Below are 27463 nucleotides of genomic sequence, written 5' to 3' on the forward strand. Positions count from 1 at the left end.
CTGTGCAGCATAAGCTGCAAGACAATGCTCACTGCTGGGGGAGAACAGTCCAATCCTATGCATGTCTACTCAGAAGTCAGTCTCATTTAGTTCAGTGGGACTTGCTCCCAAGTAAGTGCACGATCCTATCCTATTTTCCAGCACTGGTGCAGCCACAATGCAGCCCCAAGGTAAGAGAACGAATGTTCCCATACTTGCAGGAGACCTCTGTGCTGCCCCACAAGATGCAGTGTACATCCCATTGGCACAGTTGCACCAACATTGGAAAATTGGATAGGATTGGGCCCTAAGTGCGCACAGGATTGCAGCCTCAGGGCCCAGTCCTATCCAACTTTCCAGCCCCGGTGTAGCAGTGCCAATGGGGTGTGTGCTGCATCCTGTGGTGGGAGGGTAGTTATGGAGGCCCCCTCAAAGTAAGGGAACATTTATTCCCTTACCTCCAGGCTGCACTGGCGCTGGAAAGTTGGGCAGGATGGGGCCCTTAGTCCCACTGAATTAAGGTGGGCTGGGTTTTGAGTAAATGTGCCTAGAAAGGTGTTGCATTACAATAGTCTTTGACTGGCCTAAGTTGGGGAAAAAGTTAGCAGCTACACTCTGATACCTTTACTGGGAAAGTCATTCCACCTGCAGGCCACGCAGACTGAGGCGAGTGAGGTGGACCTAAGCCCAGTGGTCATAAACTGGGGTTGAAACTTGCCTACGAGCCCAATCCTCGCCACACTTTCCTGGGAGTAAGCCCCATTGACTCCAATGGGACTTACGTCTGAGTAGACGTGCACAGGACTGGGACTGCCTGCTGCCGTGTTTTCAGTGCAGGAGCGGGATTCAAGCGAGGACAACTGGGGGGCGTTGCGGCCACAGTGGCGGAGAAGGAGGTTGCTGGAGAACCTTTTCTCCAGGGAGCTCCTGACCAGCGCGCTGCTGGGCCGAGCCTCTCACTCGCTGATTGCGGGACGAGGCGCAGCCCGGGCCACTTTCCAGGGCTGCGGCTCTCTCCTGGTTGGCTGGTGCTTCCCGGGAGGGGAGCCGCTTCAGGAGCAGCCGTCCGTCAAAAGTTGCTGTCCCGGAGAGGCTCGCCTTGCTCCCTGGCGTTGCGCAGCTCGCTTCGTTCCGGGAGGGGAGCGCGCGGCGGAGAGGCCGAGGGCGGCCGTGTGCTGCGCGAGGGATGCGGCTGCGGGAGCGACGCCACTGAAGGCCAGGAGGACCGGGCCGGGGAAGGCGCAAGGCCGCGCTCGCTTCCCTCAGCGGGCGATGCGTCGGAGGAGGCTGGCGGAGCCCCCGCAGGAGGAGGGCGCGGCGCGAGGGCGGGGAGAGAGCGCGCTCTTCTGCCACGTGACTCCGCGGCAGCCTCTGAGGAGGAGCGCCCCGCAAGATGGCAGCGGCGCCTGGCCCCGCACCTCCACCCCCTCCCAGCACGCGGGCGCGCCGCGGCGGCGGCGGGAGGTGAGGTTCTGCGAGGAGGTGATCGCGCACTCCGCCGACGGGAGCGGCCCGCGGCTGCAGCCGGTCGCCACGCCCGTGCGGAGGCCGGAGAGGATGCGGGAGCCGGAGGAGGAAGACGAGGCGGAGCGCGGCGAGGAAGCGCCTCCGCCGGCGCCGTACAGCCTCCGCTCCGCCGGGCGACACCCGCCGACGCCGTTCAGGAGCGCGGAGAGGGCGGAGCAGCAGGCGCAGGACGAGGCGGGCCGCTCCTCGGAAGGTGAGGCGGCGGCGGCGCTCTGACCACCGCCGGGTCGGGTGTGGGGAGTGCCGGGCCGGTGAGCCGGAACCGCGTCGTGCGGCGGCTGTGGATGCGCGCTCCAGAGGACCCTCTGGGAGGCCCGTGGGCCAGAGACCTCGTCGCGCAGCTGCTGTGAAGATCGGGAAGTGGCTGGGAGAGAGGACCGCCCCGAAATCCCCTCGCCCACCCAAGCGCCTTCCTCCCCCTCTGGGGAAAGCCTGCTGGCACCAGGCCTTGGAGCCAAGCTAAGCCTGGTGGACAGGGGTGTCAAACAGAAGGCCCGGGCTTTTCATCTGGCCCTTGGGCTGCTGAGCAGTGCTGAGGGCAGCCCACGGGAACACTGGCTCTCCCGTGTTTTGAAATACAATCAAGACTTGTGTATTTTCTCTTCTGTTATTAGCAGCTTCTGAGTTCCTACAGGAGAACACAGTGCTTATTTCTGGTTTCCACCTGTTTAATGACATCACTTCCTGCCTAATGACATCACTTCCAGCCCTCAGCAGACAGCATGAATGCTGTTTGGCCCACTGTATGACACCCCTGCACTAGGCTGTATGAGGAGCCAGAGCAGATTTGAGTGATGGTAGCAAAGTTTGTATGGAATTGCCTTCAGTCAGATTATTGGTCTATCTCAGGAGTGCCCAAACACTGGCCCAGGGGCCACTTGCGGCCCTTGGGGACTCCCAGTCTGGCCCATGGGGAGCCCCCAGTTTTAAATGAACCTCTGGCCCTCCGGAGACTTGCTGGAGCCCATGCTGGCCCGACACAACTGCTCTTAGCATGAGGGTGCCTGTTTGACCTCTTGCATGAGCTATGGGACAAGGGCTCCCTCCACTGCTTGCTGTTTCACATCTGTGAAGGATGTGAAGGCAGTGAAGGAAAGGCAGTGTTTGCTTTATGCAAAGTCTTTTATAGGCCTTAAGCTATTGCAAGACCTTCATTCATTAATATAAGTTCTATCTGTAATTTATTTATTTAAATCTATTCAGATTTGAAATGTAAATTAATACTTTTTTTCCCCCCAGCCCCGACACAGTGTCAGAGAGGTGATGTGGCCCTCCTGCCAAAAAGTTTGGACACCCCTGGTCTATCTGGACCAATCGTGTTCATTCTGAATGGCAGTGATTTTCCAAGGTGTTCTCCCAACTCAGTAGAGAGACTGACCTGGGAACCTTCAGCATATGCTTTTCTAATGACTACATACATCCCCAACTCTCTGATTTTTCTGGAATTTCACTCTGGGACTTAGATGGCATGACATGTGTCAGGGTGTGACAATTTGTTTGTAAACTGGTAGTGTTTACATCCTAAAAGTGTTTATATTTTAAAGAAAATAAAAAATAGATGTGCTCTCCTTAGACAGGTTTATTTTGTCAAGGATAGCTGTGCTTTGCAATTCAGAGGGCTTGCTTCCTTATCCTCTATCTTTCAGTGCTTAGTTATTCTAAAGAAAAGAGTCTTCAGAGCTTTTTATGTAGCTTTGAGTTGTCCTTACAATATACCTGAGGTAGTTATAGCGTTTCATTATTGGAGACTTTCAGATAAATGCTTGATTGGTATCTAGCATGAAAGTGATGGCTTGAGACAAGTTAACCAACATCTATTGGATCCCTTTTAACTATGCTCTCTCACTAGAACTTCCAGAATGATATGTTAGAAGGTATGACCTGAAAATTAAAACGTTTGGTTTTAAGGTATTAGCAAAATGGGGAATCTTGGGTCAAAGTATTGCACATTTTCCTCATTCATTTCGTACAGCCAAGCTAGACACCAGGTAAATGTGTCATTGCCAAGTTTGGGTTTTCCCCCCCCTTAGCTTAAAAATAGCTGTGTACCTGCCAGGCCAGATTGGTCCTGTGGTACAAAAGGATGGTGATAGAGATAGAAGAAAGATCAATGTCATTTTCCCACTGAAAATTGGCCCTCCCAGGTTTTGTGGGAGTCAAAGGTGCCATTTGCTGCATTGTCACCTTTGGGTCCCTTGGTTATGTGTTTAGCGTTTTAATTTTGTTCCCAAGTGTTTTTCAGCATGGTGAGGAGGGAAGGTATTATGCCAGCCATTTTCAACCTTTTTCAGCTTTCGGCACGCTGACAAGGCACTAAAATTGTTAAGGCACACTACCAGTTTTTTACTTACATTAAATTACTACATTACAGTTAATCTTGAATTAATAAAATTAATACAATTAAATCATTACATGACAAAAAAATTGACAAGAAGCATGGAGAGGGAAGTATATGTGGTTTCTGAAAAGGAGGAAAAATCCTATATTCAAATTCTTATCAAAAGTGCTAGAAAGTGTTGGCAAAGACAGGGCAGGTTGATCACATAGTGGAGAATGTGGGTGAGGGGCAGTGAGGAGACATGATTGAAACAAGTGCAGGATTAAACTGGGGGTGGGGGAGAGAGAATGTGCGTCAGTGATTCTGTATCTTTGGAAGGTGCTGACAAGTGAGGGGAGGGACAGTAAGAGAGTTGCTAACTGATTGTGAGATTTGGGGGGAGATATTCCTGGGGAAGGGGGTGGGGTGGGGGAGAAGTGGAGAGAGAAGTGCCAATTGCCTGCTTGTGTATTTGAGAAAAAAGAGTGCAACCAAAAACCTAATCCTATGCATGCCTGCTCAGAAGTAAGCCCCATTATAGTAAATGGGCCTTACTCCCAGGAAAGTGTAGATAGGATTGTGGCCCAGAGCCCTTCCTCTAAAAGCCCCAAAGTGCAGAGAGGGTTGTTTTGGGAAGTTGCAGGCAAACTGGCAAGGAAAAGGAACTTTCAGGGACCCTGAAACCTTAGGTTGGGGGCCTCAGCAGACTCGCTAGCTATATACCTGCTTGGCTGCTTCTGGCTCCCTCTTCTCACTCACTCCACAGCTCCCACCTCCTGGCTCCTCCAGGCTTCTCTTGTTGGCCAATCAGCATGCAGGCAGGCAACAACCTCCTTCATGCCCAACCCTGTGCATGTCTACTCAGAAGTAAGCCCCCTAGTAGCCAATGGGGCTTACTCCCAGCCTGAGTCGTGCTCAGTAGCAGGAGCAAGCTCCAAGCGGACTCTTCAGCTGCTGCGTGGGATGCAAAGCATCCATGACTAGCCCCTTCCCCGGCTGCTCCCTTGCTTGTGTTGCCTGGCGTGGGAGGCTCAAAGCAGCAGCTTCTCCCACATGGGCATGCAGCTGCTGCCTGCCTCCTCTGATCCTGCGGCACACCTGAGGCAGCCTCGTGGCACACTAGTGTGCTGCATCACAGTGGTTGAAAACTGCTGTATTATGCAACTTAGAGAAGAAAGTCCCCCTAAATTCAATAGAGTGTGAGTGTGCATAATCCTTTGCATTCTTTTGAAACTTGAAAATTAGCTGCTGCAGTAAATTTCAACTCTAAATGCACTGAGAGTATAATAATCCTAAAGTCTCATTTCTGCAAGCTGCAGAGATTTGTTCTACAAGTTTGGTTTTGGTTTCTTTTCCCTGTTTTTGTGAAGAAACTCAAGTTGAACATGCCTGCTGAGCAAATGGGGATGTGAAGCCAGCTTTGAGCAAATGGGGATGTGAAGCCAGCTTTGAGAAAATTGTGTTTCTATGCTTTGAGAAGGTATTTAGGAATTGTTTTTATGGAGTAAGACACAGATCTATTTTCTGAATTTTGAGCTATTAATATACTTATTATTATATTATATATATAGGCAATTTAACTTCTGAAATTTAAGGATCTTCTTAAGGATATAGGCAATTTAACTTCTGAAATTTCAGATTGTGCATCTGTGTACTTAGTGTTTCACTAAGGATTTTTTTCCTGTGTTTTGAAGATGACTTTTCTCCAGTCAAAACCAGAAGCAAAATTACTGACAAAAACGCATATGGCCAAACACCCTTACAAACAGGTAACATTCTCTTTTGTCCATGGAGTAGTAAAGTAATACTTTCTCAAAAGTTAATTAGATCTAAAATATTTACAGTATCCAGATTCAGTAGGGCTAATAATTGAATTGATAGAATTGTTTTGTTACAAACCATATGCTTTGCCTGTATGCAGACTGAAAAAATGCTTTTGGCTAGAAAAAGTGACACTGCTAGAATAAAATTAGTAGTAAGAAAGGTAGTTTTCCTTGTTCAGTTTCCACATGTGATATTGACAAATTGTATTGAAATACTGTATTGCACAATATTTCTGAGTTATGGTTATGCTTTCAGAGCAGTTAGGAATCCAACAACCTGATCCTATGCATGTACAATCAAAGTCACAATATTCATTGGGGCTTACTCCATATATGTATGCTTGGGATTGCAGCGTTAGTTTCATTTAACATTCTAGAAACCATGAAAGCTAGCAATTTGAAAAGAGGAGAGAAGACCAAAGTAATAATTCCTGCAGCCCTAGTTACTCGCTCACAAGTGTTTAACTCTTATTGTTAACAGAAATCTCTAATTTTAGGATTAGGAAGCTCACATTTGTAAGAATGTACAAGTTGGAAAAAAATGTTTAATGGTGTAACTATTTAAAAACTGTCAATACTAAATGTATTGAGTAATGGCAATAAACAACATTTTTTATTACCAAAGACTGGAAAAATTTGTTTTCTAATCATTAGTATATTTTTTTAAAGAAAGTTACTTAATTGTTCACATCGTGATGATCTTGTGATTGATAAGGATGGGTGAAAATCAGACAAATGAGTATTGGCTATCCAGGAAGTTGCGTTTTTAATTATATTTTCTAGCTTGTAAGAGCTACCAAGAGCTACTAGGCCTCTCTTAAGGCCTAGTCTCACAATTGCAAAAGAGTATAAAGTAACCACATAGTAGGAAAGCAGACTTGCCTCCATGCCCAAATGATACGTATATAATAAATGTATAATTTGTAGTCTCTTGGTCGTTGGGAACAAAACTTGCAGTCCAGTCCACCCTCATCTTATATAATAAATGTATAATTTATTACATATTATTATTACATATTAATAATTATTACATATTATTTATTACATATTACATATTATATGTATATAATAAATGTATAATTTGTAGTCTCTTGGTCGTTGGGAACAAAACTTGCAGTCTAGTCCACCCTCATCTTATGTGTGATTTGCATGAATTTAAGTACAGGTATATGCACTTGGGGCTCCCTCCCCCCCCAAATAACAGAAGCAGCAGTTTAAATATGTAGGCGACTCTGTCCTTCATTCACTTACTCTGTTTATGCCCCAGAGCTAGCCTTAAATGGGAGAATGAAGCTGCTGTTCCCTCAGTTGCATTGTTGTCTCTTACTGTGCTTGTAGTTTTTCAGAGAGAGTAATTGCTGGCTTTAACTGAGTTTTGGCTATAAGTGATTTTGGCTTTATGTGCTGACCTCTGAATATAATCCTTGCATGTTGGCAACCTTCAGTCTCGAAAGACTATGGTATCGCGCTCTGAAAGGTGGTTCTGGAACAGCGTCTAGTGTGGCTGAACAGGCCGATTCGGGAGTGACAATCCCTTCTGCACTGGGAGCAAGTGCAGTCTGTCCCTGATCTGTCTCCCTGGCTATGGGCCTTCCTTCTTTGCCTCTTAGCCTCAGACTGTTGGCCAAGTGTCTCTTCAAACTGGGAAAGGCCATGCTGCACAGCCTGCCTCCAAGCGGGCCGCTCAGAGGCCAGGGTTTCCCGCTTGTTGAGGTCCACTCCTAAGACCTTCAGATCCCTCTTGCAGATGTCCTTGTATCGCAGCTGTGGTCTACCTGTAGAGCGCTTTCCTTGCATAAGTTCTCCATAGAGGATGTGACATACGTATGTCATTTCGATGTTGGGGCATATTTTCCCTCATGTTTATTTCATATACTTTTGTGCATTTATAGAGGGACCTTTATAAAGTGAAAGTAATGCCTTAAAAATTTAATTTATGCTATTTGTATTGTGTAGCTTGCACAGTCTGCTTGTACTCTTTTAATCTGAAAACTAGGTACAATTTTCACTCTGCATTTGAAGGATGCATATGGTAGTGGGGATCTGCTTGATAAATGTGTTTTTGTTTTCTTTGATCACGGAACAGGAAGTTGGTGAACTTATAGATGCTTTAGCAACAGGAAAAGCACCTGGTGAGGACATGATTCCTCCTGAGGTGTATAAGACCAACACTGAATGGTGGGCCCCTTTCCTTGCAAAATTGTTGACTTACATTAATGCCACAGGATTTTTCCCGGAAGGCTGGAGACAGAGTATTATTTTTCCAGTTTATAAAAAAGGGGATAATTCCAACCCCCAGAATTATCGCCCAATCAGTCTACTGGATATTAGTTCTAAGACTTACTGTTGTTATCTCCTTCTGAAGTTGGTTAAGTGGGTTGAGGAAAATGATATTTTGCATCAAGAACAAGCTGGGTTTAGGAAAGGCCATAGTACAGTGGACCAAATCTTTGTCCTTCATCATTTAATCTGTAAATATACAAGTAGGCCATTTAAATGGCTCTTTGCAGCATTTATAGATTTTTCTTCTGCATTTGATACAGTCCCTAGGGATCGTCTATGGGATAAGCTTGCTGGGACTAATATTGATAGGAGGTTGCTGCTTTTAATGCAAGAATTATATACCAATACCACCTTGAGGGTAAGGATAAGTGCAGATGGTAGACTGACGGAGGAAATTTGTTCTACCAAAGGTGTTAGACAAGGGTGTTTGTTGGCCCCACTTCTTTTCAATCTTTATATCAATAACATTGTAAATGTTCTAACGCATGCAGATCATTTCCCCCCCTCAACTGGAAATCATAAGATTGCAACCCTCATTTATGCAGACGGCATTATCTTTGAATAGGAAAGGGCTTAAGAGAATCCTAAATAAGCTGCAAGATTTCAGTGATTCGGAGCAATTGAAGGTGAATTACGCCAAATCCAAAATAGTTGTTTTTGGCAAGCGTTCTCCAAAATTTAGTTGGACTTTGGGTGATCGCAAGATTGAACAAGTTCCTGCCTTTAAATATTTGGGTGTATTCTTCGATGAAAGAAACAGCTGGAAATTTCAACTTCAGAATGTTAAAACATTAGCACAAAAATCAAGTTATGCCTTATTAAAATTTTTCCATTCTAGAGGAGGCAACTTGGTAATTCCAGCTTTAAAGGTTTTCTCGGGGAGAGTAATTTCCCAAATGTTATATGGTATAGAGATCTGGGGTATTAAACAGAACAACATATATATTCCCGAAGTTGCTCAAAATAAATTTTTGAGGCACATTTTAGCTGTTCCACCATCTACTCTGGCAGCTTTTCTTAGAATGGAGACAGGTATGGTATCTATTAAGGCCAGGGCTGCCATAGCTATAATTTCTTATTACAAGAGAGTCCTGGACATGTCGGAAAATCGTCTTCCTAAACTCTGTTTGGCTGAGCAGTGGAGAAGAGAAGGCTGGGCCACTCAGGTGCAAATGCTCCTAAAATCTAAAGCTCTTTCTACTGACATTTTTGTCTTTTCTGAAATAAAACAAATGCTAAGGGAATGGATGTTTAAACTGGATAATGATCAGGATTTAGATATAGTAAGATCTTCAAATTTCTCCCATTTGTACTGTTTCCTGAAACCAAGCCACTCAAGAGTGCAATATTTATATTCACTTACCTTTGCCTCCTTGAGAAAGGCGTTCACTGAACTGCATTTTCAAACCATGCCAACTGCAGTTCTAGATGGCAGATATATGTCCATTCCCAGGCATTTGAGGCTTTGTATTTGCGGAGCAGGACAGATTGAAGATATTGTACATTACCTGCTTCACTGTCAGCTTTATCAAAATCCTAGGGTAAGATTTTTGGAGCCTATTTTGGCTACCCTTCAACGGGAGAACACACTTACGAAATTGTATTGGTTACTTTCCAATTATGACCCATCGGTCACCTATAGCGTGGCGCTGTTTGCCAAAGCTGCCAGAACTATTCGTGCCAACTACCTGGGGGAAATAGCGGTAGATTGTAAAGGAGATTCCTTAATATGATGGGTGTAGGTGCCTTTTGTGCTTGATTTTGACCTAATTTTATCATTTTATCATTGTTTGTATCTTTGATGTATTTTTGGATTTACATGTTTTATCTTATTGTGATGGCTATTAGCTAATACAATAAACAATCTTTGACTTGTTTTCTTTGATAGGAAACATTTTGGGAATTCCTGATGACTCCAAACTTGGTCGACCAGCTATTAGAAGTTCAGGGACTGGTAAATATCAACTTTTGCAGCAGTCTGAGTGATGTTCAAGTGCCGCTACTTCTGTACACGGATGATGCAGTACTGATATTTTGTACTAGGAGTGGCCTAAAACATCTGCTGAATCGCACTGAAGAGTTTTTTTTGTCCAACAAATTGCAAATCAATTATGCTAAATCTAAGATAATGATATTTGCCAACAGATGGAAGACTTTTAAATGGTCTTGTAATGGCAATAAAATGGAGCAGGTTAAGCATTTCAAGTATCTGGGAATCAACTTCCATTACAGGCTTACTTGGGCTTTTCATCGTAAGGCAGTGCAGAACGCATCCAAACTAGCATCCTCAGCTATTTCCCGTTTCTTTTTCACCTGCGGCAATGGTTATGTTCCAGCCTCTCTGGAGGCGTTTAAGGGAAAGGTTCTTTCCCAGGTTCTTTATGGCTCTTCTGTCTCATTCTGGCTATTAACCAACCACTAGAACGCATTCAAGCCTCCTTTTTACGGAAGATTTTGGGTTTATCCAGGTAAACTTAGTTCTGTGTCTCGAGGTGGGGTTAATTCGGCTAAAGACGACTGCATGGCTAAGATTACTGAAATTTTGGTATAGGATTTTATTTAACCCTACCTCCTCTGGTCTAATGCACCAGTTATTGTTGGATTCAGTCCTGCAATTAGAGATCTCCGATCTTCTAACCAAATTTAAGTCAATAGGGCTGGACACTGTAGAGCCAGGCATGATTGGCTGTGATGCTGCTTACAGAATCATCAAAGAAAGAATTCTTGATATTGAACAACAAGAGCTGTTTAGTGCCGCCAAAACCACATGCTCTCCACTCCATCTCCATATTCCAGTCAGTTTTGGGAAACCGGCCTCCTTCTTTTACCATCTGGAGTGCCTGCAGGCTTGGAGAGCATTCACACTTGCAAGATGTAATGCTCTTCCATCAGCCTTGTTATTGGGCAGGTTTAGTGGTATTCCCTACTCAGAGAGGAAATGCAAGTGTGGTAGGGATTGTATTGAGACTATAACACATACCTTTTTCTACTGCCCACTACATGATGTTTCAAGCAAGAAATATCTAGGCCCATTGTTAGTTAGGATGCAGGGCTGGGAGGACTCAATCATGCTTCAGTCTCTCCTTTCCGCACCTGACTCTGAGACCCTTGATAAGGTCACTTCCTTTTTATCTGGGATAATTGCCAGGCAGAGCTCTGGGACTCTGGGCAGTGTGTGAGGAAAAGACTGATGTCTATGTTGTGTTGTCTTTGTATATTTTTGTTTTGTTCTTTCTCTGTATTTTATGCCAATAAAGGTCTTACTGAACTGAACTGAGTGATGTTCTAATTCCATTGTAATGTTTGGGTGTAAGGTTTCTAAGAACCCATTGGTGTTAAGTGTGGATGTGTAAAATACAGCTTCAACCTTCTGTTTGCGGAGACTGTGAAAGCTGCCCAGCTACTAATCTTTGTGCCTTTTTGTTTATACAGTACCACTAAATATTTGCATACTTCCTGCAAACATTTTGTGAGAACACATTGAAGAATTTTTGAGGATGAGCACTAAAGCTGAAGTAAAAGGAATTGTCCTTTTGTGACATACAAAATCTCATTTCCCCATGAAGATCAAACTGCCTCCTTTTTTAAATCTACTGTACCTTACTTGATAACTCATGTAGCATTTCCTGTCTTAACAGGATATTCTTCTGACAGAGCCAGAGACTCTACAAGAAATAAATCAGGTTTGATCAGTTTCCTTTTAAAATCCAGGGGAATAACAGTGTTAATCTGCTAAAACAAAAAAGTAGCTATGTAGCACCTTAAAGTCTAACACAGGGGTTCCCAAACCTTGCACTGTCCGGTGGGTGACGGTGGGTCACGATGCTGCTGCTGGAGGCTTCTCCTGGCCTGGTGATCATCTCTGCAGGCCTCAGAATGGCCCTCTGTAAACCACTTCTGGTTTTTGGAAGCAAACGGGAAGTGTCTTATGGAGGCTTTGGAGACTTGCAGAGTGGGTCACCAGACCATGAGAGGCTCTGGTAAGTAATGGTGTTATAGAATGTCTCCTATTTGGAGCCAAACTGGTAAAAGGGTAGGCAGGAGGGCCCAGGTTGTGATCCACTGTGCTTGGGGTTGTGGACCACACTTTGGGAAGTGCTGGGCTGACAGATTTATTGTAGTATAAGCTTTCATGGACAAGAGCCCAATTTGACAGTTGAATTGTATTATCCTAGGGATGCGGGGAAGAGTGGGGAAAATAAGCAAAAAGGTTGTAAAATGTAGGAAGTACAGTCTTTGACATGTCTATGCAAAGTTCAAATGTATACAAATTGAATTTAAGCTGTCTATAGCAGGGTGGGCGAACCCTGGCCCATGGGCCATTTGCAGCCCTCGAGGACCCCCAATCTGGTCGATAGGATGCCCCAGTCTCCAATGAGATTTTGGCCTGTCGGAGACTGTTAAAGCCTGCACTGGCTCACAACTGCTGGTAGCTTCTGCCAGATGCAAGTTGCAGACCAAGTTAGAGCAAGGTCTTTTGTAGTCTCCATGTGTGTTCTGCTTTTTCCTGGGCATTATTTTAACTCTCTTCCCCCATTGTCTCTGAGCAACTTATATGTCAATGTGTTTCTGGCCTGGTCTATAGGTGTTCACTGTGCAAGAGGTGTGCGGTAAACAGTTCATAGTTCTCATGTGGTTCTACATGCCTATTTTATAGTTCTAATGTGTATTATAAATAAGCTCAGTAAAATTCATTCATATAAGTTCTGTCTCTAATGTATTTATGTAAATTTGTTCAAATTTGAAATGTAAACTAATTCTTTTTTTCCTGCCCGCAACACAGTGTCAGATAGATGATGTGGCCCTTCTGCCAAAATGTTTGCCCACTCCGGTCTATAGGATGCCACAGGCAGTACCTCTTGTATTTCACAACTTTTTGACTTTTGCTCACAACTTTTTGTTCTGTACTTGTGCGTGTGCCAGCTGAGCATAATACGTTTGATGAAGTGGGTTGCAGTCTATGAAAGCATATGCCATTATTAATCTATTGGTCTGTGCTCAAGCCTTTGATGGACACTTATTTTTTTATTCACCATACTTAAGGGATTCTGATACTTAAGGGATTATACCTTTTGCTGAACTTGGTCTCCTGCAGGCATTAATAATTCCTGTAGTGTTCAAATGAAGGCACAACTAAGCCAGAAAAATCCTAGATGCCAATTGAGTCAGAGGTTAGACCAGTGGTTTTCAAACTCTCAGGGAGTTTGAAAACCGCTGTAAGTTCTCTGTGGGGGAGGGGGAGAAGCAGCGGGGGGAGGGGGGACTGTCTGCAGAGCTCACTGAAGCTGCAAAAGTGAAAGTGGAGCAATCATGCTCCACTTTTGATTTAGCGGAAGTGGAGTGTGATCGTTCCACTTTCACTTCTAAAGTGTCGGGAAGCCCTGCAGACGGTTGCGCAGGACTCCCCGCACCCCCGGGAGGCTGCAGGAGGCTCTGGTAAGTGCACCCAAGCCCCTGCAGCCCCCTGAGCAGCGTGATCCTGGAGATCGCGCCCCTGCCTCCTCCCTGCCTCCTGGCTGCCTCCCCCCCTTAAGGCCAGGGCCCACAGGCTGGGGCAAAGCGATGCCCCAGTTTGAAAAGCCCTGGGTTAGACATAAAAGCTCTGGTTGTCTGCATTTTTATTCAAGTAAAAAGAACATGACATTTTAATTGTAACTGCTCATCTTTCTCAGTGTGTATTTGCTAAAAAACATATATTATCAAAGCTGAAATGTCAGTATAAGACTGTTAAGTAAGAACATGGTTAACTAGTATACTGCTGTAGAACTCTATTATTTTTACCTTTTTCAGAAAAGGAACCAAATGAGAAGGAAGAGTTGAATGAGAGCAAATCTGAAATCAAAAATTCTGCTTTTCCGACACCTAACAGATACCAGTCAGTGAAAGGTAATTATGACCTTCTGCTGATTCTCTCCTTCTAAAAAAAGTCCTTTACCTGTACAATGTCAGAGGTTTATTTGAACTTTACGCACAATTTTTCCCCCCTATAAATCTAGTCCATTTCAATACTGGTTTGAAATCTGTGTGGTATCCATTGTCATTGTTCAAATTTCTGTGCAGATGCAGAGTACACTTTTTCAATAACAGAAGTAGATCATATATTGGTTGCATAAGGCAGAGCCTGTTTCTGCAGGTTGCACTTGCACATGCAGTCTCAAGACAGGAATCTATTGATTCTTTGTTACTTTTGTAGCACAATGCTATATGTGTCTACTTTGAAGAATTCTAATTGAATTCAGTGGGACTTGCTCCCAAGGGAAGTGCATTTAGCATTGCAACCTTAATGTGCCTGTATTCTCTTGTCTCCACTGGTTTTCTTTTAGATTCACAATCTTTTGCTCAAAAGCATCAAGGGTTTGACCAGAAGACCACCTTAAGGGCTAGACTACCATGTATGTATACAACTTCCACCTCTGTAGATAAAGTTGTTAATCAATTAGCCTGGTTTTGTTTTATGTTCATAAAATATCAAGATTCATAATAAAGTTATACTCATTCTTTTTTCTGGCAAATTCTAAAATGCTGGTAGGATGGCAGTAGTGCTCTAGTTCTTTGTTGGAGAATGCAGAAAGATTCAAGACATGGGTTGGCAATTGCATCTTTTTGTTTTGAAAAGATTGACTGATTTGTTTACGTGGCTGTGGGTGGCATGAAACCCCCCCAGTAGGAATGGGGGATAGTGTTTGTTTAGCAATTTGGTGTCGGCTCTATTGTAAATGGCTTTAAGGTCTTGAGAGAGGCTGAGTGGAAGTGTGCTAGTTCTACGAGAACAGGCCTCTCCAAACCCCTACCAGCAGGCTAGATCTGGGGTTTGGAACTCCCCCCTCCCCTGGGAGCAGTGCTTACCATTCTGCATCCTTGTGCCAAGATCACCTTGAAAGAAACACAGCACTGCAGCGAAACAGTAAGTACCATTCAGGATGGGAAGGGCTTTTTGGGACATAGTGGTTTCTAGTTGGAGACCACTGTACTAGAATATGTTTTTATCTGGCATGCTCCCAACACCTCATTGTTGAACTTATATTTCCAAACCTGCTCCCTTCACTTTTTTATATTTTAATTCCTCTTGCAAAGAGAAACATTCACTAAATTAAGCAGATAAAATTAGGTTTGTTAGAAAGATACAGAGGTCAGCACACCTGCTTTCATTCAAAGTCTAACTTGTTTTAAGTGGTTAACTTATGACATTTTTGAGTGGTAAGTTATGCAATTGTTGTTTTGTTGTGTGTTTATTACAAATTGGTTCTGAGTCATTGATTTATCATTTAAGTTTCTAAGTTCAGGAAAATATTGCTAAGGGAGATAACTATAATTAGTCAACCAATTGATTTGCCAATATTAAAGTTAACTGGCTAATTCTGATGCAGAGCTAGCTTGGTCTTCTGTTCCTAGTTTTGCAGAAACCAGATAAATCCTTGAAGGATGAAGAGCTTCTTAGTCTTAAAAGTGTTTTCTCAGCTTGGTATACACAGTGAATCTTCAGGGTATTGAGGGCCTGGTCAAACAGGGCTGGTTTTAACCCCTGTTTTTGGAGTTGCAAGTTTCCTTTTTTTGCCAGCATTGTCAGGTATGCTAAGGCTCTTTCTGAGGTGGGTAGATCTGACTACAGTAATTGACACCTTTGTTGCATAGTGGTTGGCCTAGTGTAACAAACTCAGGACTACTTGTGAAGATGGTCTAGAAACTTCATTTGGTTCAGAATGCTGTGACCAGGGAGCTCTCTGTGTATCACTGATCACAACATATTACAATGATTTTTTTTCAATCCTCATTGGCTTCCATCCCAATTCAAAGTGCCTGTAAAGTCCTTTGTAGCTTGATATCTGAGGACCACCAGCTTACGTACTCTGCTCCTCACCAGGCCTTGCTCTGGGTCCCATTACCTGCTGAAGTACAGGTGTCGGAGGTGTGCAACATGGCTTTTCCAGTAACAACTTCCAGGTTATGGAATGCAGACCTTCCTAGGCCCTGTTTGCCTCAAAGTTGCTTACATTTAAAAAAAATAATGTGTGTTTTGTTTGATCTTTTGTTGTTGCTGTTTCTGTTTCATGGGTGGTGGTTACTGTGCTCTCACTTAGTTTTGAATTTTGCATTGTTTTGTTGACCTTACTAGTATTGTTTCAGAGTTCTTAGAAATTGTAAGCTGCTGTGGTAGATCCTCCAGTAGGACCAAAAGGCATAGATAAATGATTTAAGCAAATATTTCTACATATGACTTGCTTCCTGTCTTAGGACATGCTGTCCTGTACCTGGAAAGCGCATATTATGCATGTTCCCCTCAAATCTGAAAGGACAAAGATTTCACAACTTCTCTACATTGGTTATTGAATTTCTCTATCATAGATCTAAATTGATACAAGTACACTTTTTAATGCTTCTAATCATGAAGTTAATGGAACTTGGTTAGTGAGTAATTGGATTTATCTTGCTTTCATCTTTTTTCCTTTACTTTGATAGATGAAACTAAGTCTGGAGTTCAGGCACGTATGCCAAAGGAGCATCCACAGACTGCTACCAAAAGTAAGATTTTAAAAAACAAAACTTCAGCACAAAATAGAATTTGAGAACCTTGCAACTATTTTAGATTGTGTAGACTAATTTGGTTGTCATGCTCAGTTTTGAAACTGATTCTTGATTTTGCAAGGAAGCTGCAGTCTGACAAGATGAGGTGTATTGGTTGTTGAGAGGCAATAAGAATTTCTTTCTTGCATAGTAAGGATAAGTCCAAGAGAGAGATTCTACCCCTTAAAACACTGGCATGTTAAAATCTGAATTCATGAAGCATAGTAACTTTCCTTTTGAATAAGAAATAGTGGAGCAAATATATTACCTTGTATGTTGTGGTGTAAAAAGGCAACCAACTCAGCATAATTTTGGATGGCTTCAGTTCTACTACTGGAAATCTTTGGAACTATAACATAGGGTTGAAAAAAAAAACAGGAGCATGGAGTTTATTGAAGCAGCAACCCTAAGCTGGTAAGAACAATCTTCAGCTACTGCAGTATCCTACCTGAAAGAGGTCAGGTCAGAAGACCAGTTTCTAACACTGAGGAAGAATATTATTCAGGATCATGGAGGTATCTTTTAACTTCCTCTGAAAAAGGAATTCTTCCTTATTGGCTGTGAACCAGGTGAACATTGTTTCCACCCATCCAACAATCTAGTTGCTAGTGTTCACTGTCTGTGTCAGTTGGGAACTGGAGGGTTTTGTTTCTTTGTTTTTAAAAAGTCAGGTCTGTTGGTTGAGCTTGCAGAGTTTGTCATAAGCAGCTTTTCCCACAAAAATAGACTTGTCCTGGGGAAAAAAGTAGGTAGGGTAGAAATGCTGCATCTGGCTACTTATATTGTTCCCCCTCACCCCCAAGAAATCTTCCCTTTAGACTTTCAAAGCAACTACTTCAGCTGTAAAGGTTTATGAAGTTCTTTATGACCTAAAGTAATCCCTTGCATTGTGCAGATTTTCTGTTGTGGTCCAGTTCTTCTGTAGTGTGCATTCCTGTATACCAGACGTGAATGCATTGAAAGCCAGCTAGAGTAGCCAAAAAATAAAACTTTAAACTATACATCTTGGATACGTTACTTACTTTGTGTCTCTCTTTTCTCCCCACCCCCCTGTTTTCTGTAGAATCTAGCCCACAATCTGGAGGGGGGCATTCTTTTGTCTGGATTCTAGTATTTGTAATAGCTTGTGTTGCTGCTGGTGGATGGTATGCATTTCAGGATTATCAGTTTTCAAAGTATGGAACAAAGAATAAAGCCCTGCAAGCATTTCGGAACCAGATGGGAGAGCTCATAAACAACTATCCAGGTCAGGACAAAAGACTGTGGAAGAGAATTCAAACCACCTTTGAGAAACATCTCAACTCCTCTAAACCCCATTTGGAGCCTGCCATCTTACTGCTCACTGCTGCAAAAGAAGGTGAAAATGCCCTGAAATGTTTAAGCAACCAAATTGCTGATGCTTTCTCATCCTCTCAGAGTGCCACCACAATCCAAATTGATGGGACTGGCAAAACCAGTCTAAACAGCGATGATGTCAAGATAGCTGTTGATGAAGAGCTGAGTTCTGGGTTCAAGGGAGGCAAGAAAGCAGCAGTAGTGCATCGGTTTGAGTCTCTGCCTGCAGGTTCCACCCTGATTTTTTACAAGTACTGTGATCATGAAAATGCAGCATTTAAAGATGTCGCTCTTCTCTTAACAGTTCTCCTAGATGAGGAGTCATTGGGAAAGGATCTTAGCCTGTTGGATGTTGAGGAGAAAGTGAGGGATTTTTTGTGGGCTAAATTTACTAACTCAAACATGCCAAGTTCCTATAATCACATGGACAGAGACAAACTGAGTGGGCTATGGAGCCGCATATCCCACTTGGTCTTGCCTGTGTGGCCTGAAAATTCCCTTTCCCAGGAGAACTGCTTGTAAGTAGAATAAACAAGCAAGCAAGAAAGTACCACCATTAAGGCAAGCATTTCAAGCTTGTCAGTTGGAACCAGTGTTGTATAAGGTCAAAGATGGATTTATTTCCAAAGAAGCTGGAAATTACACAACTTGTAGAACATGAGCATAGCTCTGGTGAGTTGTCGTTCCTGTATTTCTTAAGCCTAGGATTCTGTAACTGGAAGAAAACCTTCTTGATTGTTAGAACCAGTCAGCTGTGTGTGAAACTACTTTTATATGGTAAAATCACTTGACTTTCAAGATTTTTTTAAAGAATACTGTACTTGGAGCAATGAGTTAATGAAGTTAATGGAGAAGCTTATAGTCTTCCAAAATAAACTGCTCAGTCTCAAAGTTATGGTTGAGACTTCGTGTATGTAAGAAATTCTGTCTTGTTCCACAACCATGATTTGTAGATTAACTGATCTCCTGTATCTACACATTTCTGTTTTGACTAGTCTTAAGTTTGTCTTGGCTATTCTTAGTTTGGTACTAGTTTGCTGTTGTACCAAAGAAATTGATCAGACTCTCTTGTTTGGATTGGCAAATCTTCTTTCACGCACACCTTTTGAATATGTTACGGCTATATCTTTTTGCGCCCATCCAGATGATTCTAATATTGGGATTAATTGTGCAGTAGTTTTTCTACAGTAGTTTCCTAACCATTTAAAGAATCTTGTTCTTCCAAACTATAATCTTTATAGACTCGTTGCCATGTTGACCAATTTCGGCTTCCTTCAAGTGTAGACTGTCACAGATGGAAAAGAAATTCAACCTTTGTCTTGAATTCCACTTTTGTTTTGCTTCAACTTTTATCTTGTACAAGTTTGCACTTTTCTTGTTGCTAGTCAGGAGTGAAAGAAGCAACTGGTCTAAATGTACCCCCAACTCAGAATCAAGACTTGATTAATAGTGTTGGCTTGTGCCCTTTCTTGAAATAACTCCTCCTGAAAGATTTATGATGAAAGAATATTTTTGATAAGCACAGTTTTTTGTACTGGGAGGAAATTTATTGCTGAAAATAAGGCCTTTATCTCAACATCTTGTGTTGGGGAGGGAGATTTCCATTTTTTGCTCAAACCTGCAACTCTGTGTGTGCACATGCGTGAGAAAGAGAGTACAGATTCTGAATGACTCATTCCAAATGTTCTGACAATTATAGTAGGCCGAACACCTTATACCTCTTTGTGAATGTATTTGAATGTGAATTACATACAAACCTCAGGACTTTGATGCAAGGGATTACTTCATACCCAAGTATCATGCTGGTTTTCTGTTGCAGTCCAGTTCTTAGTGTCCACTCTTATGCTACTGAGTCACATGGACTTACTGTGTTTCTGGAGCTGGCAGAAGCTGCATTTGGTGTATTGTAATAGTGGAACCTTCAGCACCCCTTCTAAGTACTAGAAATGTTCCTGGTCATGTTCTGAAGAATTCATGCTTGGCTTGGAGTTCCTGCACCTGATCCAGCTATGTGTGCCTTTCTGATAGTATGTATTACTGGATAGTATTAAAATTGGCTTTCACACCTTGATTCTTGAGCTTTAGCAATTAGACAGTGAAGGCGATCAGACAGTGGAAGCATGGTTAGAGCCAAGATAACATGGAAGTGTTACAGTTTTAGCTACACAAGATGATCTCATAGGAAGATATTATCTTGACTTCTACAATAGTCTACAATACAAGGCAAATACTTTTAATAACTGATGTATCATTTCAAAATTACCAAGATGCAGACAACCTGCAAATTTGAAATTTAATAATTAAACATATGGTGGTATTATAATTATATTATTGCTCATTGTTACATGTTTAGACTTGCCTATTTTTTAAAAAAACTAAACCTGAAACAGTGCATATAATTATGTACTAAGCGCTGCACAAAAGTTCGAGAGTTGATTTCAGCACTCCTGAGCAAGGAGCTTGTTCTGCCTTTCTTCAACTCATCTTTCAGTATAACTGTTCTCAAGGCAGGGAGTGAAAGTAAAAGAAAATATAATTAAAAACTAAAGGTGGCACTATTAGAGAGTTTTTTTAGAGAGAAAAAAACCTGCAGTACTTTAAAAAACCAAATAGGCACATTAACCATTAAGTGTTGGTTAGATTAAACCTGTTCTTAAAATCTGATTTAAAGGGCCAAGATTCTGAATGTGGCAGTCCTCACTGCCATTGGTTCCATAAATTTAGAGGCCTGTATTGTAAAAGAGCCATAAGCTTGCCAGAAGCTGGAACTGTCAGAAGATTATCTACACTTGAGTTTGAAGAGCAGGAAAGAACAGACAGGAATAGATGTTCTCCCAGTTATCCCAGTTGGTAACAGGCTTCAAATATAAGCATTTAATGCCTTTTATTTTTCTTAATTTGTAAACAAACTGGTAACCAGTGGAGTTCATATCAAATACATATTTTAGGTGCCGTCCAGCTATAATGCCACAAATCAATCTGGCTGACATATTCTAGACCAGTTTCATTTCTTGAACAACCATCAATGACAATACCATATAGAGGGACAGTAGCCAGGATGGGAGGTTACCTAGAAATCCACCACATTAATAGTACTTTCTTACTCCCAGGGGTAATCCACCATTGTGTGCTACAGGGAGAATGGTAGTTGAGAAAAACATGGTTGTATTTCCCTCTGAATAAAAGGACCAAAACCTTTCATTTTGGATGCCTGAAGGTGGTTTCATGCAGTGTAATGTAAGAAATACAGGTTGCAGCATGTACTCAAGAACCTGTCCCTGCTCTCTGATATGTATACCTGTATTTGTGACATACTTTAAGGTGTATATTTAAACCTTAAGTGTACTTATGAAAAATGTAATATACAAAGCAACCCTTAATCTTGGGCATTTAAGAATGAGCGCTGGAAAACTATAAAATATCACGTTTTCTTAATACTAATTATCCAACATATAGCTATAATCATTAAATCATTATTTTAAAAAATCTGGTTGTGGACTTCTGAAATGTTTCTTCAAGAGGTATAATTATAGTAAATCGGAAACTTATCACATGCTATCTGTTGCAGATAGCTGATTTGTATTTGCAGTTGAATAAGCACCAGTTGAGCTGGCTGTATAAGCAGACCTAGAGGAGAGGGTGATGATGTCTGCCCTCCCTGATAGCATATGCTAAAACTATTTTTAGTTTTTTTTAGTATTGGATGCAGAAGGTTCAAGACTAGTACTTCATACATTTATGCTGGCTGTGAGTTGACTTGGCTTACTATTTTTTTTTTAAAAGTGTGCATTTGATGTTGATTTGATACAAGGCTGCCATTTTCTACTATTCAATCATAGCACAGGAATAGTTGAAGTGTAGAGCAAGTTCCTTGCAGGAAGTGCTAATAAATGAATAAATACCAATTAGAGGCCTATTTTCAAGTGAAAAGGAAGATCTTGTCAGAACACTATAGAGTCCTCTTGACATGAGCAGTTTTCTACAATAGCTGAATGCTTACCACAGATGGGCATTACACACTGATCTAGTACATAGTAGCAAACTGTTATCTCTCTGCAAATTGCATAACACAATGATTGCTTCAATGTATTTTGGTAGATTGAATTCCATTGAAATATTTAATAGTTGTTTCTTGAACATGTGCTGCTGTTCCTTTGCATCTTACTAAAGATATAGGACACTGGTATGCCTTTGAAGAACATGCATGCGCACAATGAAAGTGTTATGAACTGGTGAGCAAACATAATGCAAAGCAGTACTTTTAAGCATTCACTGTTTTAATTTGGAGTACCACAGTTCAAAGAATAGCATTAAACTAGAACAGGGTTCTCCAAACTCTTCAGCATGAGGGCATTGTATATCTAACACAGTGTTAAGGCTGGTAAATAAAAAATACATGGAGAATGATGTGGTGAAAGTTTGAATAAATGGGTGAGGGTGGAAGGAGGAGGGGATCAGAGGGCAAAATTGACTTGCACGGGAGGGGGCAGATGGGTTTGGAGAGAGCATCAAGCAAGGTATGATGCAGATGACAAACTTTTTTTGTCTCTGTTTCGGCTCTGTATATGTTTAACATAGATGTAAACTTTATATTCCAGGTCTCCCGGCATTGGTATATCTCATTCAGCCACTAGACTTGCTGAATGTAATGCAGTGTAATGGAATAATTATCATAGTTACCTAATAGTTCTAGTCCAACCCCCTGCCTGTAGCAGGAGATCCTCCTAGAGCATCTCTAGCAGGTGCTTGTCGAGCCTCTGCTTGGAGATCTCCTGTGAGGAAGAGTCCACCACTTCCCTTGGCAACCTGTTCCGCTGCTGAACTGTCAGGAATTTTTTCCTGATTTCCAATCAGAATCTCTTCTCTTGCAGTTTGTACCCATTGGTTCTAGTTCTGCTTCTACTTTCAGAGGCAGTTGAGAAAAAATTTATCCTCTCTTCCACATGACAGTCCTTCAGGTATTTGTAGAGCACTATCATATACCCTCTCAGCCTTCTCTTCTCCAGACTGAACATACCAAGTTCTTTCAACCTTTCTTTGTAGGGCTTGTCCTCCAGACCTCTGATCAAATTTGTCGCTCTTCTCTGAACCTGCTACAGTTTGGCTGCATCTTTCTTACAGTGAGGTGCCCAGAATTGCACACAGTATTCCAGGTGAGGTCTAACCAATGCAGAGTAAAGCAGGACCTTGTGATTTGGAAGCTACGGTTCTACTAATGCAGGTTAAGAACATAAGAACAGCCCCACTGGATCAGGCCATAGGCCCATCTAGTCCAGCTTCCTGTATCTCACAGCGGCCCACCAAATGCCCCAGGGAGCATACCTGATAACAAGAGACCTGCATCCCGGTGCCCTCCCTTGCATCTGACATGGCCCATTTCTAAAATCAGGAGGTTGCACACACACATCATGGCTTGTAACCCGTAATGGATTTTTCCTCCAGAAACTTGTCCAATCCCCTTTTAAAGGCATCCAGGCCAGATGCCATCACCACATCCTGTGGCAAGGAGTTCCACAGACCAACCACACGCTGAGTAAAGAAATATTTTCTTTTGTCTGTTCTAACTCTCCCAACACTCAATTTTAGTGGATGTCCCCTGGTTCTTGTGTTATGTGAAAGTGTAAAGAGCCACTCTGTCCATCCCCTGCATAATTTTGTATGTCTCAATCATGTCCCCCCTCAGGTGCCTCTTTTCTAGGCTGAAGAGGTCAAAATGCTGTAGCCTTTCCTCATAAGGAAGGTGCCCCAGCCCAGTCACTCTCTTAGTCACTCTCTTTTGCATCTTTTCCATTTTCACTATGTCTTTTTTTTGAGATGCGGCGACCAGAACTGGACACAATACTCCAGGTGTGGCCCTACTATATTTTAGAACAATGGCATTATAATATTAGCCAGTTTGTTCTCAGTACCTTTTCTAACAATCCCAAGCATAGAATTGGCCTTCTTTACTGTCGACCCTTTCATCGATCTGTCCACCACATTCGACTTCTTTGCAGCTGCATCAGGAACTTGCAGATGTACGAGTACTTGCAGAGATGTTGTACAGAATAGAACTTCCGTTTGACTATTTCCTGGGTCAGGTGGTGATGCTGTACAAAAGTTTCCATTGGGGCAAAGTTCCAGATGTTGATACCAGAGCTATGTGGAGATGTCATCTACTGTTATCCAATGCTATAAAATTCTAGTTTTAGCTGCCACTAACAAGGTTAAAATTTTTCTATTGTGACAGACCTTTCTGCTTTCTATGAAATATATGTAGACAGATGAGCTGAGTTTATGATGTTATAAGTCTTGGCATTGATTTAATAAGCACCTTACAGCCCAATCCTGAGCTCCTCAGGGTGCGCAGCTGCTGTGGCGCTGAGAACAGCTGCTGGTGCATCCTGCACACCTCAGCCTGCTGCAAGCGGCGCTTCAGGGGAAGGGGACTTTTGTCCCCTTCCCCCGTGTACGGGAAGCAGCCCCGCAATGGGGCTACGCTTCCGCTGACCAAAAGGTAAAGTAAAGGTGTTTGTGTAGGGGGCCGAGCCCTACACAAACGATCAGGATCAGGTGGAGCTGAGCTCCACTGGACCCTTCTTCTGCCTCCCCGCTCCCTCCCTCTGGCATGCCTCCTGCCCCCCGTCTCCCCATTATGTCTCCCGCCCCCCCTCGCCATCCTTCCCATGGCTCCCCCCTCCCTGGAACGCCTCCTCCCCGCCTCCTCCCCGCCGACGCTTACCGTGCCAATGCTCGGCGGTCTGTGAGACCACCAAGCAGTGGAGGATGGGCGCCACGGGCACTGGCCCGGTGGTAAGCCTCGTAGATGTGCCTTACGGCACGTTTGCAACAATGCACTCTGGCATAAAGCTGGAGCACAGAACTCAGGATTGGGCTCTTAGCCTATTCTCCTGGTGGAGACTTAGGATGCCTTATTCACAAAAATATACCATAAAAATTAATGTTACCATATATTTAGTAAATATTTTAAGTAAAACAGAAACATTAAAAATGGATGTATAAAGCAGCACAATCAACAAAGTAATCAGCTGAACTCAGACAAAAACTAAAAGGAGAGCCACGTCTGTGGTGGAATTAAAAGGCCCTCTCCTTTCAGAATTAATCAAACTTTACAAGGCATTGGAACAAGCAATAGAATTTCCTGGCTCCTAACAGGCAGATTCATACAAAGGAAAGTGGTCCTTCAGGTAGCTATTCACTTCAGGCTTTAAATGTAATCACTTTTTGAATTGCCTCCCAAAATAAACTAGCAATTAATACAGCTGTAATTAGAATGGCAAGACATGATCATATCGGGCAGCTGCATTTTGCACCAGCTGAAGTTTCCTGGAGGCTCTTAAAGGACAACCCTTCCCCATACAACATGTTGCAATAATCCAGTCATGAAATGAGTAAGATATGGGTCCACTTCAGACAGAAACCGGAGCAGCTGGCAGTCCAGCCAAAGCTGAATAAAAATCCTCTGGGCCACACTTGCAGATGCCCAGATAGAAGAAACCTGAGTCTCAGATGACTCCCAACTGAATTGTGGGCATCACACATTGACCTGAAACAAGGCAGTAAAATATTAGTGTGAACTGCTGTACCCATTTGTTACTTACTTCTCATGAATTCCTAAGCAATATATTTTAGATATTCTGCAAAAGTATTTAGTTCAATTTTCCAAGGTAGCCAAGTTTCCTTGTTTTGGGCACTCCTAATAATTTAGGGCACAATCCTAACCAGGTCTACTGAAAAGTAAGCCCTATTTTCTTCAGTGGGGCTTACTTTCAGGAAACAAGTTATGTATTGCTCCTTACTAAGCACTATGCCTTTTAAATTGGAGCTACTGTAAATGTACTACTGTACTAGCCTAGCATCTCTATCAATAATGCAAATAATAGCAGTAATAAGATGGTGTTACTCTTTTTAGTTAAAGGCTTTTGAAAGGGAGATGATAAACGTTTATCAATTCTAAAGTAGATAAAAGGGACATGAAACAAACATTGAACATGAGAGCCAGCATAGTATAGTGGTTTGGGAGTTGGACATCAACCTGGAAGATAGAGGTTCAAATCCCTGATTAAGCTTCCTGGGTGACCTTGGGCCAGTCACTATCTCCTCAGTCTCACTCCCTCACAGGGTTGGTGTGAGCACAAAAGGAGGGGAAGAAGTATGTACAGCACCCTGAGCTTGGAGGAAGGGTAGAATAAAAATGTGAAAAATAACATTAGCAAGATTTGATAAACATGTTTTCATGGCTGGACTCCATACTGGACTATAAAATCTTTATATTCCAGTTAGCAAGATTTTTTCCAACTACAAAGCACAAATATAGAAAAGAGCCAGGAAAACTAAAATCATCTTCCTTGGCAGATATTTAGAAAGGCAACAGAGGCTAGGGGCTAATTGGGAGAGGTGTTTATAACACTGCATTGTATTTTAGTACTATTATTGTAGGTTAAAGATGGGCTGAGCCTATATCTCCTCGGCCTTACTACCTCACAGGATTCTCAGCCGAAATTCTCTCCCCACTCTTTTGGTTGTAGCAAAGGTCACTCCCGTTAAAGTGTGGCCTTGGGCTCCTTCTCCCTTCAGATTCCATATACAATTGCATGCTGAAATCTTGTGCTACACTGACTTGAGTGCAGCTGTCTTTTGTATTTAAACTTTGCAAAAATAGTGGGTTTTTTTGTATGTGTAGTAACATCTATGTTAGAAGTGTAACAACTTTCTTTTGTAGACAAATCAAACAAAGTGGTTCAGGACCACCAACACCACCCCCTCAAGTATAAAGTCTATGAAGTGAAGAAATGTACAAGATTTGAAAGCTTGCTGTTTGATACCTTGTAACCTTATGGCATTACTCTGGATTGTGATATTTCATCTGTTGGAGCAGCATAACTACCTACTGGTGCAACACCTTAAATTTGTCTCCTGCTTCAAGAATATAAAGTCCACCTTACTTTTTCCTGATTTTCTGCCATGGAAGGAATCTGTATGTTTCAAGTTATTGCTGGAGATAGAACTGAATTGATGTACAAATTTCTTCTAGAGTACAGAGTAATTTGACAGTATTTTGCTTCCTTTGATTTAGCAGTTCTCTTTCTCTCTCTCTGTTGTGCTGGAACTATCTTGCACTTCTCAGAGGTTGCCTTGCTTTCGCATAGAACCACCTAACCTCTTCCATCTTCTGTTTTTACAAAAAGCAGACTGTTGAGAAACCTACAACATACCTTCATTTTTCCTTCCTCATTTGCTTACCATGTAGCCTGATGAAGAATCCTATAGTTGAGAGCTATAGTTGAGAACTTGAGAGCTTTGCTGTTTGATTCCTTGTTACTTTTTGGTTGGTCTTAAACAAAAAAAAAAAGGCTTTGTTCTACTTCTGGATTGTGATGAATAATGCTAATCAAACTGTCCCAAAGGAAGGAACATCTATATTGTATATCAACATTTAGCACTTATTGCCTTGATTAGAGTGCATCAGAAAAACTGAGCAGCCTACATTATGCTTCAAATGCTAACATATACAAGTAACTGAAGAAGCTGATCAAATGACAACTACAGTGTTGGAGCAGTTGAGTAATATTTATTTATTCACTTTATTTAAAAGATTTATATCTTTCCATAAAAGCTCAAGTTGGCTAACAAAATT

The 27463-nt window shown here is 42.3% G+C and overlaps 1 protein-coding gene across 2 annotated transcripts; it reads left to right on the forward strand.

Moving 5' to 3' along the window:
- Positions 1 to 1039: 1039 nt before the first annotated feature.
- Positions 1040 to 26628, forward strand: LOC136647500 (torsin-1A-interacting protein 1-like). 2 transcript variants are annotated; one of them, XR_010794284.1, is made up of 9 exons: positions 1040 to 1699; positions 5518 to 5592; positions 9818 to 9883; positions 11568 to 11612; positions 13720 to 13815; positions 14253 to 14321; positions 16387 to 16449; positions 17555 to 18498; positions 26549 to 26628. XR_010794284.1 is itself a non-coding variant. In XM_066623076.1 (8 exons), the coding sequence occupies exons 1-8, from the start codon at positions 1252 to 1254 to the stop codon at positions 18346 to 18348; spliced, it is 1656 nt and encodes a 551-aa protein (XP_066479173.1). In that variant the 5' UTR covers positions 1040 to 1251; the 3' UTR covers positions 18349 to 22863. The 2 variants fall into 2 exon arrangements, 1 of the variants encoding a protein (XP_066479173.1); XM_066623076.1 differs by lacking the exon at positions 26549 to 26628 and having other exon boundaries at positions 17555 to 22863.
- Positions 26629 to 27463: the final 835 nt, after the last annotated feature.

Source organism: Tiliqua scincoides, chromosome 4 (genome assembly GCF_035046505.1).
Source record: "Tiliqua scincoides isolate rTilSci1 chromosome 4, rTilSci1.hap2, whole genome shotgun sequence".
Taxonomy (NCBI): domain Eukaryota; kingdom Metazoa; phylum Chordata; class Lepidosauria; order Squamata; family Scincidae; genus Tiliqua; species Tiliqua scincoides.